The following is a 12,821-nucleotide window of genomic DNA, read 5'->3' as shown; positions in this document are numbered from 1 at the left end:
GATTCATACAAGATTGAATTACCATATGTATTAGACAAGTTTTAGAGTAGTAATGACCGATTCATCACGAGGGATGATCGAATGAAAGCATGTTATCGAAGTTCGAGGTTTGTATTTACGAAGAGATACAGATAAACTCGTCAGAATGTATGTATTCAGGTTTCGGGGATGAAACCTTCTTTAAGGGGGATAGACTTGTAACACCCCAAAATTTTAAATGTTATAATATGATATATTTTAAGGGTGATGCATTTAAAAAGAAAATGGTAAAATATAAATCATGTTAAGTGAAAGTAAAGTAATGTGTAAGTAATAAGTGGAACCAAGTTAGTGTGTGGTCACTAAATGAAATGTTTATGAAAGATAAGGGGGTAATCTTGTCAAAAAGGAAAGAAATTTAACAAAAAAAAGAACAAAATGCAGATTTGGGGATTAGATTAGAGGGTGTTTGGTCGTGAGTTTGATAGAGGGGAAGGGTTCTTCCCTAAAGTTTCAATCCAACACAATCTGCCCCAAATTACAATGCATTAAGCGGTGATTTTTGTACAAGAAGCTTTTTCTAAGCTCAATTTAGTGTTCTTGATCAAAGGTATGTTGAAATTTTGAGAAATTTGATGTATGATGAAATGGGTCTTTTGATAATCCGTGAATGCATGTAAAAATATTGATGGTAGGAGGTTACAATTAGTCCATAAGACTTTAATGAAGTATGAATTTCGGATTATATTGATGGTTTTCATGTAAACCCATTTATGTATGAAACCCACATGAAATTTATGATGATCTGGAAGTAGTGATAGATGTAGTATGATATATGAACTTGAATTATGCTTATTGATGTTAAATAAATCTGAATATTTGAAAAATTTATGTGTTTATGATGTATTGCCATGATTTAGAAAGACTTGGTAGGAATGTGCTTAATATGCTTGTACATTGTGCTAGTTAAGTAGTACGCACATAAGGTGTTCGATGAAATGCTTGAGCTGAATTGGTTATGTATGAACATGAGGAATTGAAGTATTGATGATCTAATAATGGTATGAAATATAAATGTGAGTAATGAACGTTATGGCGAATGATGTAAATGTGCGTAAGTGATGTATAACGCGAAAGCTAAACGCGTATGTGATGCACCTTATAGGGTCAAAGAAAGGAGGGGAATCAAGCCAAACAAGGGCAATAGGAGCGCACGACTCCGGTAAGTTCATATGAACTTCGCTTATGTAGAATGTAGATTTTATGTTAGTTCTTATGTAGATAATCGTTTGATGGTTTATGCGGGAATTTATAGTAAAATGTCTTGATGTGAATTGATAGTAGAAAATGGAAAAAGTCTAATGATGACCCGCACGAATGGGTCAAAAGTATGAGAATGAAGTTGTTCTTAATGATGTATTGACCCGTAGTTAAACGGGTCAAATAAGATGAAATTGTCATGAAGTTAAGTTAACTAATCTTTGACTTTTATAAGTCAAATTAGTGAAGTATGAAAATTGATGATGTAAGAATAAGCATGATCCGTGAGAACGGGTCGGATGAAATATGATGATTGATGATGATGAAAATAAGATGGTGCAATATCCGTTAAATGGAAATGTCATGTAAGAAGTTCGAATGATGTGATGTAAAGATGTAATGACCCGGTAATGGGTCAAATAACGAAGAAAAGCAAGTTGTATTAGTGATATGTTTTAACTGAACTAACATGTAAGTTTATGTTATGGATGTAGGTAAATCTCATGCTTAAGGTTGGCGACTTGGAACGAACACACCACAAGGCTGAATGCGCTTCCGATATCAAGATTGTGTCAAACGGGTCAAAACTTGAATTTCAAAGTGTTTTTGAAGTTAAAATTTTATACTCATGTTATTTTGCTAGTAGGCTAACGGTAGATGTAAATTTGGTTGCATGAATATGAATTCGAACCGTAAGACGAATGTTCAAAGTTTTATACATGGTTCGATCTACTCGCAGGGGTATTTTTGTAAAAGTATATATCCTTGGCATGTAAATCATTAAAATGTATTGTTTTGATCCTTTGGCGGGGTTGGGCGTTACAATAAATATAGAATGTGTTGTACATTTGCAGGGAACGACTGTTGTCTTCAATTTGAAATTTCATGTACTTTTAGCGGTACCTTCATATTCTAGAAAAAAATGTATTATTAGATGAATATGAATACACCGATAAAAAGGAGGTTTTGTCCACCACTAGCTATACCAACTATTATATTTCCCTCTGATTTTGAAATTTGCAAATGATACATGATGAATTTTACTGTCTTTCATATTGTTATGTAAACGAATACTCACAATGAATGATACTAATAGTAATATCCATTTTTGAATTGCTACATCAAGCTTAGGTAACCACTAACCATTACTTACCAGCTCCAATCGCAAAATAATGCCTAAACTTTTAAACTCGTTTTTCAATGCGTAGTTCTCGAAAAAATATTATTATAAACTTTTGAGTTGTATTAGCACATAAGTTCATGGTGTAGCCATTAAACATAACCAACTGGTTCTATTTATAACTTTAGGAAATTATGAAAAAAAAAAGAATATGGTTGTCATTAAGCTATAAAAAGCACTCAACTCTATCGTTAAGTTTTACAAGTTAAGGTGTTCGGTCATACACAGACACGTATCACAGAGACTTGCAATACGTTTGGATTCAGCAAAGGTCGAGTTAGGGTACATTTACCTAAAATAGTTGAGGTATATCTTTAGTCGAACGAACTTAAGCTTTTATTTGTAAAAGAAATCAACCATCTTGTTTGGTTGGATATTTCATATACCTTTTTGAAAAACAAAAAAAAAACAAATCACATAAATAAACGGAATGACTCGAAACAATCTTTATTCATTTTTGCTTTGATTGATAGAAATTTCTCGTGCACACTCTTAAAGGTAACATAAATCAAACAATTTGTTATTTTGCAATTCAAATATAATATTTTTATCTTAAATATTGTTGAATAAATTTATTAAAGAAAATATTCACTACTTAGTATTTTGGAAAAAAAAAAGATCCAATTTTTATAATCTTCTTGTCATTGGTCCCTTTGTAAAACTGAGAGCCTCTAAAGATCAAATCAGAAGTCATCTTTGAAATCCAAAAACACAAGTGATCTACAAACCAGTTGCCAAATAACATATGATGCAAAATCAAACAATCATTCTGAATCGTTACATAGTAATCTAACAAGAACACACACCAGAAAGACCATAAAAGATGACAAACCCTAAGCCGAATCAAGTTGACATATTCTGCAGACATAATCCCGATGAATCATAACTCTGTTTCTACGATCTAGTTTTAGTAGCAGATATGTGCAGGATAACTTCACACTACACTACAATCTGGGACGAGTTAAATTACACACTAAATCAATCTTCCAACAAAATCCGCCACATCTTTGTTGGAATTTTAAATTGAAGAAACCCTGCATCAAAATTATGTCTCAGTCAAATGGTAATAATTTGCAGTTGAGTTGGCAAAACAAGTGGGTATCAAAATGGCAAAACAGGCCATTTTTAGTGCGGGTTGTCGGATCACCAAAAAACTGTCCATTTTTAGAATCCTTTTTTATAAGTTAAAATAATATGTTAAAATAAAATAAAAAAGTAGTTTGTTTTAACAATATAATTTATGTATGCAATTAGCCCTTAAGATCATACTTTTGCAGATTCTAACCCGTTTGTTGACCACATTGACTATTTTAAGTGAAACATGACCTAAATCAACCCATTAGTGAGAAAAATGGGCAGAAACTGACAGGGGTGGGCAAATGGTGGTTCGGTTCGGTTATTACCCATATCCATAAACGCTAGCTTCGGTTCGGTTATCGGTTATGAGACTCGGTTATGGTTAATTTCAGTTAATTAAACCGATCTAAGTTTGAACTAAAATTTAAACTAAATGAACACATTAGACAATTATTGTCTCAGTTACAATCGTTTTTATAAATAAAAAAAAATTAACATACATATGCATAAAACGAGTCAAATTTTATACAATAATTATTTTTTAAACATTTTAAAACTAATTATATGACATAAAAAGCTTCCGTATATGTTTTTTATGTATATAGAGTTTGATTCCTTGAACATGTATATTTTAAATACAGATATATTTTAAAAGCATGTCTTTATTCATTTCGGTTCGGTTAACATTCGGTTTAGGACACCTTTAACCATATCCATAACTGACTTATCAGTTAATCAAATAGCATTATCCATAACCGTCGGTTAATTCGGTTCGGTGGCAGTTCGGTTATCGGTTAGTTCCGGTTAAGGTTTGCTCACCCCTAGAAACTGTCACGTGTAAAAGTGTAACTACAGTTAATGTTCAGTTAGAGACAGACTAACCGTTTCAAGATTTCTGGAGAACACATTTTTCATAAAGAGCCAAGAGATCTTTCTTGTTAGGATTCTTCAACCTAAGCACTTCTTCACCAAAATTGTGTTTTGTGAGCTCTTGTTTAAGTTTCGGAATGGTGAATTTGGTGTAATCTTCATTACTAGTTTGTTGACTGTGGTTACTGTTATTATAATCATCATCGCCTCTATAAGTCGAACCACCATCTTCTGTTGAAACAAAATTTAGCGGGCTAGTCGTACTCCTAGACCTCTTATTTCCTCTAACTGCTCTACCTCCATCGGTATTAATACCAATTTCTTGAACTGAATCGGTTCCCATTTCATTATCTTCAACCCTAAACCGTTTCCCATGTGAAGCTGTTCTTAGTTTGCTGTCTAATGCAGACTCGTTAAGACGTACAGATGTCATTTGTCGTTGAAGTGAATCAAGCTTCCCTTGTGTAGCTTGTAACTGAACCGAAAGTTGTTCTGCGCGGTTAGTGGCTTCTGCCCGAGCTGCCCGTTCGGTTTCCAAAAGGCTTTCGAGGACATGCACAGTGGTAGCCCGTTGTTCGTTGTTTGATTTTAATAATGTTTCTATCTCTTTCTCTCTTTCTTCAACTCTTGCTTCTAATATCGAAACTTTAGATACAGCGTCCAGCTCAGCAGCTTGGAACCGTTCTAATTCATCGGTTAAATCATGTTTTTGTCTTTCTAGGCTCTCGATACGTCTCTCAAGCCTTGCGATTTCGGTCTGCCTTTCGCCAGCTACCCGTTGGATATCGTTTTTCTCTTTTTGGGCAGATGCTGCTTCTGCCCGGGCAGAATCAGCTAACTCGGTAGCTCTTTTGGTTTCTTTTTCTGCATTTCTACATCTTTCTTTGACTTCCTCAAATCGGTCAAATTCAGATCGGTATTTCTGCTCTAAATGAAGTCGTTCTTGCTCCAAAATTCTTGCTTCTTTTTCATAAGATTGGGCTGTTGCATTTGCACTTTCTAACCTTTCGCCCAACTCCTTAATATCCCTCTTTAAGGCAGATATTTCTATATCGTAACTCTTTATCTTTGACTCAGCAGCCTGAGAATCAATATATATAGCATTAATGCATTATAAACAAGTCAGATACCTTTAATTTTTTTAGAGTAAAATGCCATTTTCGTCCCCCTGAGGTTTGGCCAGTTTTGCGACTTCCGTCCAAATGTTTGTTTTTCCACATATGGATCCAAAAGGTTTGAAATCTTGCCATTTTCATCCGACTCGTTAACTCCATCCATTTTTCTTTGTCAAGTCAAGAGTATTTTTATCTTTTTTGTTACCTTAAAGTCAGGGGACTTAACTTTTACTTAGCAAGGGTATTTTAAAAACTTGTACATAAAGTGAAAAAAGACCAAATTGCCCTTTAAGTTAACAAAAAAAGACGGAAATACCCCTGACTTAATGAAGAAAAATGAATGGAGTTAACGAGCCGGATGAACATGGCAAGATTTCAAACCTTTTGGATCCATATACGAAAAAACAAACCAACAAACCTTTGGATGAAAATCGCAAAACTGGCCCAACCTCGGTGACGAAAATGGTATTTTACTCATCTTTTTTATGAAGCAGGTGACTTTTTTCATATGACTGAGCTGTTGCATTTGCACTTTGCTAATTACAGAACACCCTCACCTTCAGCTCCAAGCTCAGAGTCGTTACACGCTGTTCAGCCTGTTCAATCTTCAACGCCTTATCTTTTATTTCAGCTTCCTGCAATTCCAAAACCAATTGCAAATAAATTTAAAAAAAAAAACAAATTCCAAAGTACGATAGAACACCAAGTAATAACCGAAAAACACGTCACCTTCTCAGCAATTGTATCGGCAATCTCTGCTCGTAGAGCATCCTCCCGTTGTTGTGTTTGTTTACTTGCACGGTCTTGTACAGCAGCTGCTTTTTCTAGTGCAATCTTTGCTTCTCTAACAGCAATATCATACTTACGCTTCCACTCGCCTGCTTCCTCTTGCGCAGACAACGTTTGTTCTCTTGCAGCAGCTAATCTTGCTTCTGCTGCACTGCTTCTAGCCTTAAGATTTGCTACTTCTGAGGAGGCTTGTTCTTCCCCTGCTTTCTGTTTAGACAGCGCCACGTCATACTTCCGTTTCCATTCTATGGATTCGTGTTTGGCGGCTTCTAGAGCTTTTGATAAACTCGAGCATTTTTCGTCTAATGAGCTGGAGTTCTTTTTAAGATCAGATATCCGGGACATGTATTCCTCTGCTAGCTTGTTTTTGTCGTTAATAGCATCCTCGTAACGTTTCAAGTAATCGGATTTGTACTTTTCACTAGCTTCTAGTTGCTTGGTAAGTAATCCCATTTTATCTTCGATTGACCGACATTTTAACCGGAGGGAACTTTTCTCAGAAGAAATTTGATCTATCTGCTTCTTAACAAAGTCAAGGATTGGGCCATCTATGCTAAAATACCAAAAAAAAAAAATTTAAAAAAAGTCAACTATAAAGAAAACGGAAAAGTAGTAAAGCAAATTAAAAAGATAAAACATATATAAGATAAACCTTTGCCGTAAGAAAGAAGCTAGCTTCTGCCACTTCTCTGGACCATAAGAAGTTGTTTCATATCTGTTTAATAGCTGATCAAGAACCTACATGACAAAAGCGAATAGTTATGTAGTTATGTACGTTCAGGATCACGTCTCTGGACCATAAAAAGTTGTTTCATGCACACATGAAAGGAATATGACAATTACCTTAAGAATATCATCAAACTTTGCAGCAGGAGCTTGACAAGCTGCTCTTAGTTCTTTCTCCATTTTCTGTATGGCATTTGAGCATTGCATGTAAGCCTTCATAAATGCCTCTCTTTTATAATCCTGCATCAATAGTTAATAATATGTATCAACACAACTGGATGACCATAAAGATAGTATCATAAATTTTATTTAAACTGTAAGATACAGAATTTCATTTGAGTAGAAAGTACTGCACTTTTGTGTGACAGAGCTTTAGCGGTCACTATGATGACAGTTGTGATTATGAATTCATTTACACTGTTGAAAACAGATATACAAAAATGATTAAACCAACTCTGTCACTCTAAACCATAGGTGCATAGCACCAAATATAGGTTTTATAATAATGTGAAATTCATAATTTTATAAACTTCACATACATCTGGATGGGACATCATTAATTTGATTACGTCTTCAAATGTTTAACTGCATTAATTTGATGTGTGTATAGGAGGTATCTATTGAATGATATTCACAGATACCGAGAGATACCTGGGGTGTAGTACATGTGTATCACATAGTTGATGTGAATATACAAAAAATCTATAGCAATATAGTAAAGGTTTCTCAGAAAAGCTACCTCAAATTCTTTTTTCAAGAAAGTATGAAGACGCTTTTCACATCTCTGCCTAACAGAACCAGCTCCAACAGCAATTGAATTAAAGGCAGCCAAAGCCTTCTGAACAGCTTCTTCATGCGCTTCTCGTATTGCCGCCTGCAAGCATGTGATATATGAGCCATTATACCATATGATCACCGAGTAAAACCGAGATATAAAAGATGATTAAGATCACAAAACACATACTTCTTCAGGGGGCTTTGAACTGTCGAAAGAAGACTTGTAAACTTCAGTAGCATATTCTACTGCCCTTTGGCACTCTGTTTCTTCAACACTCTGGTAAACAAAGAGGTTGAGAAGTTTATTTTAACTATTAAAGCACAACCGAGAAAACATGACAATCAATATAAATAAAATCAACTGTGTCAGTTCTACAGATTTCCAAGCATCCATCAATTCCAAATATCAATACAATATGAGCCCACAGATTAACAGCAACAATCAAACCAACGGCATAAGAGATTGTTATGACAACGAACAAATTGCTTAAAAAAACTAACCTGCCATGAAGAAGTTATTGTTGGCACTGCACCGTTATTGAGAGCATCCAAAAAGGACTGGGTAATGCCAGCAAAAATAGGTCCAGTCATCACTGTGGCCCCTACCTGTTTGGGTCTAGTCCTCTCAAAGACAAACCTTGTTAACGCATCCAGTCCTGACTTGAACTCTGGCCTCAATTTATCCATCTATGTCACATTAAGATTCTAACAGGTAAGACTAAACACAAAATTACAAAAGGCCATAATAGTATAAAAGATTAATGATAAGTTTTATGTTCGTAAAAGAGATTACTAACTGATATCCGGTCAAGCCGCTGGAGCTCTTTTTCATCGCTCAAAGGTCTCACAAGAGTGAAGCAGTCCCTGTCGGGAAAGAGAGCTCTGATGGATTCTCGAATCTGTAAATCATCAATTGTTCAGGAATCTAAAAAATATTAAAAATAAACACACATTTACAATCCAAATAAGTGGAGACTAAGCTGAAAGAATGACCTCATTTTTGGCAGAAACATCTCTTGCTTCACCTTGTACTGGCCTCAAAGCAAGTTCTAGGTAGTCACGTGGAGTTATTTTCCTGTTATCCTCCACCAAATCCAGATAGAAATCCTGCAAGTTGAAACATGGTAGTAAAGAACATTACAATATATCAGTACCTGGTAACGTAACATGACGAGTAAGATCAACAACTCAATGAGTCATTAAATACCCTCGCATCCGAGATAACTAGAGGTGGTAAACTACAACCCAGTTATCTGTGAGCGGGTAGATTCAGATATATTTTATTGTATAACGGGTCAAACAGGTAAAATCATAAATAAAAAAAGCTAATAAAAATATGTATCAACTGGATCATACAGACCAAAAGCCACAAAATGTGATTATCAATGCATAAAACCTCCTAAAACGTAATTCAAAAATTAATTATATAAAAGAAAAACTATCAACTTTTGCAATCACCTTTAAATTTTTTAAAATTAAAACAATAAACTTAAATACTTTGAGAGAGAGCGTTTCCTAAGTCAATCCAACCAACGCGGCTCATTTCAACCAGCAACAAAATGCATGTTTTGACCCGGCCCAATTTGCCACCTCAAGAGTCCACAGATCAGTAAAAATTAAAACAGCATGAATGTACCCTTAAAAGCCAAACAAAGATAGGCGAGAACTGTCCAAGCTCAGAAGCAGTGGTCTTTCCACCAGAAGCTCTGACTCGAATATGCTTAGTCATTTCAGTTACAAGAGAGAGACGATCCAGTGCAGCCTCATCTATACCTCCCATCTGATACACAGACGATAGATATGAATTGTCAGATGAAGTAACAAGCTAACAGCTATGCACAAAATGAAGCAAGAAGGTGAATAAAAATCTGACCTGGTTGTATATGAACATGCTGGATAAGAGTACAGCTAGAGAGAAAATCTGTGTACTGTAAGTTCCCTGTAAAATGGCAGCCAAACAAGATAGTTACAAAAAGTCAACAAACAATTTATAGAACATTAAGTCAAGCCAACCGTTTGATCATAAGCATCAATTCCTTCACTATCTATCAGTAAAAGATTGTATTCAGTTCCATCAAGAGCAGTTCTCCTTAAGGGAGTACTCCATAGCCAAAGCCCTTTTGTGCATGGACGGTGAGTTGATGCCACCTGAAATCCGCTACTCCTTCCTAGAAGCTACAAAAAATAAGATGAATAACATTACAATAACGCCACAAGCTTGATTGACTTTGTCACTAATCGTAAAGGTGAAAACTATCACTTTTTAACATAGTCAAAGAATTAATAAATCAAAGACGAACTGAAATTTAATATCATTGTAAAGTTAAAATAACAAATAACATGGGAGATGTCAATTTTTCTCATAAATAGAAAACTACTAAACCGATGCGCAGCAGAGTACGTCACATGGCCTGCAGCTGTAGAAGATTGTGATAAACTAAATGATCTTTGCAACATTATCAAACTAAAAGCAAACAACGTCTGTAGATTAGACCAAGTGTCTAAAACTGGAATTTACATTTTGATAGTGTGGCCTATGAACTTCAGTTATTAATGCATCTTCATAGACATCCGAAAATCACCTAAAGAATGTTTCTCTTTTCAATTGAATTTTAGAAATGGCTTCCTTGTTTTGTTGAAAGGACTTATAACACCATAAAAAATATATATGCTACAGTTATAATATGTGTGCTTTTTTACTTTCAAATTAGTTATGGCGTGAAATGACCACAAATCCCATGCATTCAACTCAAATGAATAACTCCAGACTTTAAATCAAGAAGTTAAAAACGTGTGGTTATAAACAGAGGATGAAACCAAGACCTTGGTGTTGGTGACCATTACCAACAATCTAACATATGCTTTACAAGAAAGGTTGATAGTTGATACATATCAATATAATTAATTAAACCTTATAGGATACATTTGTTTCGGGTATTTTCAGTTGTGAAGTTCAAAGTCAAACTACTTTCAAGAGAACTCATATCAAACCAAACCAACAACTTTTGTAGTTCTTCAAGAGAACTCATATCAAACATTTAGCAGTATAGTGGTATACTGCATAATAAAACTAAAGTGTCTACGCATGCAGAGAGCATTCCTATTGCCATTGTACCTTTTAGAATAAGCAACATGATAAAAACTCAATATCTAATCCTCACTAAATTCAATAAAAAAATCAGTCAAAATTTGGCCATATTGGAAAAAGTGGATTGTGAATTCTATAAATGAAACAAAAGACACTCCACACTTGTACTCCTGAGCCCTATTCAAGCAATTTCCGTAACATGGCAATTCAACCAAACTGGTTTCCCAATGATGATTTCAAGGTCCATCTGAAACCCTAGCTTCAGAATAACTAAGCATACATAGTCTTATCATAGTACGTTTACTCATTTCCTGGTAACACCCCGAACTGTACCCAATAAACTAATTTATAATTATACCTAAGTAACCAATTTCATAAGCGTTGTTTCACTTAAGACCCTACTATCATCAAAATACACAATAAACACTACACAATCAATAAATAATCCATGAATCAAGTATCTCTAACAACAACAGTAAACTACAAAACCCTAATTTTCTCTTAAAAACAGAAAAGTAACCAATTCAAGCATTGTTTTCACTCAAAACACTAACATCAAAACTACACAATAAACACTATATAATCAATCAATAATCCATGAATCAAGCTCTCCAACAACAGTAAACTAAAAAAACCCTAACTTTTTCCCAAAAACAGAAACGGTAACCAATTCAAGCAGTGTCATCACTTAAAATCCTAGCATCAAAACTACACAACAAACACTGCATAATCAATCAATAATTCATGAATCAAACATCTCCAACAACAGTAAACTACATAACCCTTAGCAGAGTCCTGTGGTTTTTTAATAAACAGTCACTACCCCTCGTAATTTTCTCCCAAAAACAGAAACGGTAATCAATTCAGGAATTGTTTTCACTAAAAACCCTAGCATCAAAACTACACAAAAAACACTCCATAATCAATCAACAATCCACAAAACAAACATTTCTAACAACAACAGTAAACTACAAAACCCTAATTATCTCCCAAAAACAGAAAAACTACACAATAAACACCACATAATCAATCAACAATCCATGAATCAAGTATCTCTAACAACGGTGAACTACAAAACCCTAATTTTCACCCAAAGACAGAAAAGGTAACCAATTTCATAAGCAACATTTTCACTCAAAACCCTAGCATCAAAACTCCACAATAAACACTACACAATCAATCAACAACTCATAAATCAAGCATCTCCAACAACAACAAACCACTAAACCCTAATTTTCTCCCCAAAACAGAAAAAACTACCTGATTCAAAATATAACTCTTGCCTTGACGAGCACGGCCACAAACCGAAACAACACCGATCGGCTCCTTAACAAGCTGAAGAACAGAAACAGCTTCCGGATCCATCTGAAACTTGCCTCTCTCGTCGCAATACACGAGGCGAATAGGTCTAGCAGGGCCGGAAGACACGGCAGTTGACGGAGAGAATAGAGGCTGTGACGGAGACGACGTTGATGGAGATTTAGAAGACGGTGAGTCGTTGGATGTTCCTCCTCTGCCGAAGAGTCTCATCATGGTGGTAGATCGTGGTGTGTGTGGAGGTATCGATGGCGGTTATCGAGTTTGAATGGTGGTTTTATGGGGGTTTTTGTTACGGTGGTGGAGCGGTGATCGTATTCGGAGGGATGAAAGGTATTTTTGTTACACTTTTTATTTATTTTTAAAAATATTTTATTTTAACATTAAATTATACTTGAGCTCGTAAAAATTAAGGGTGAAGGGGGTGCTCACCTAATAGGTGAGTCCCCTCTCTTACGCCAAACCAATCCCCGTGTGCCACGTCAACTCCCCTCTTAAACTCCCCTAACACCCCAATTTGATGGCGCCACTCCCCTCTTAGGTGAATTGGTTTTTTTTTAAAAAAAAAAAAAAAAAAAAAAAGAAAGAAAAGATTTGATTGGACAAGTGCCTTCTCTCTCCTCCCTCTCTCTCGGTGAGCCGC

General features: G+C 35.2%; 1 protein-coding gene and 1 long non-coding RNA gene across 2 annotated transcripts; one reads left to right on the top strand and one right to left on the bottom strand.

The window, feature by feature from the left end:
- The first annotated feature begins 415 nt into the window (after positions 1-415).
- Positions 416-2,040, top strand: LOC110911664. The gene is made up of 3 exons (XR_002577247.2): positions 416-589; positions 1,145-1,201; positions 1,734-2,040. It is a non-coding gene; the product is annotated as an uncharacterized LOC110911664 (long non-coding RNA).
- Positions 2,041-3,091: 1,051 nt separating this feature from the next.
- Positions 3,092-12,524, bottom strand: LOC110911665 (guanylate-binding protein 4). The gene is made up of 15 exons (XM_022156288.2): positions 12,122-12,524; positions 9,787-9,948; positions 9,647-9,712; positions 9,410-9,553; positions 8,767-8,880; positions 8,571-8,672; positions 8,275-8,460; positions 7,961-8,050; positions 7,736-7,870; positions 7,114-7,236; positions 6,923-7,008; positions 6,211-6,823; positions 6,039-6,116; positions 4,379-5,447; positions 3,092-3,453 (listed from the first exon to the last, which is right to left on the bottom strand). The coding sequence occupies exons 1-14, from the start codon at positions 12,392-12,394 to the stop codon at positions 4,383-4,385; spliced, it is 3,237 nt and encodes a 1,078-aa protein (XP_022011980.1). The 5' UTR covers positions 12,395-12,524; the 3' UTR covers positions 3,092-3,453; positions 4,379-4,382.
- Positions 12,525-12,821: the final 297 nt, after the last annotated feature.

Source organism: Helianthus annuus, chromosome 15, assembly GCF_002127325.2.
Source record: "Helianthus annuus cultivar XRQ/B chromosome 15, HanXRQr2.0-SUNRISE, whole genome shotgun sequence".
Lineage (NCBI taxonomy): Eukaryota > Viridiplantae > Streptophyta > Magnoliopsida > Asterales > Asteraceae > Helianthus > Helianthus annuus.
This window is presented reverse-complemented; position numbering and strand designations above follow the sequence as displayed.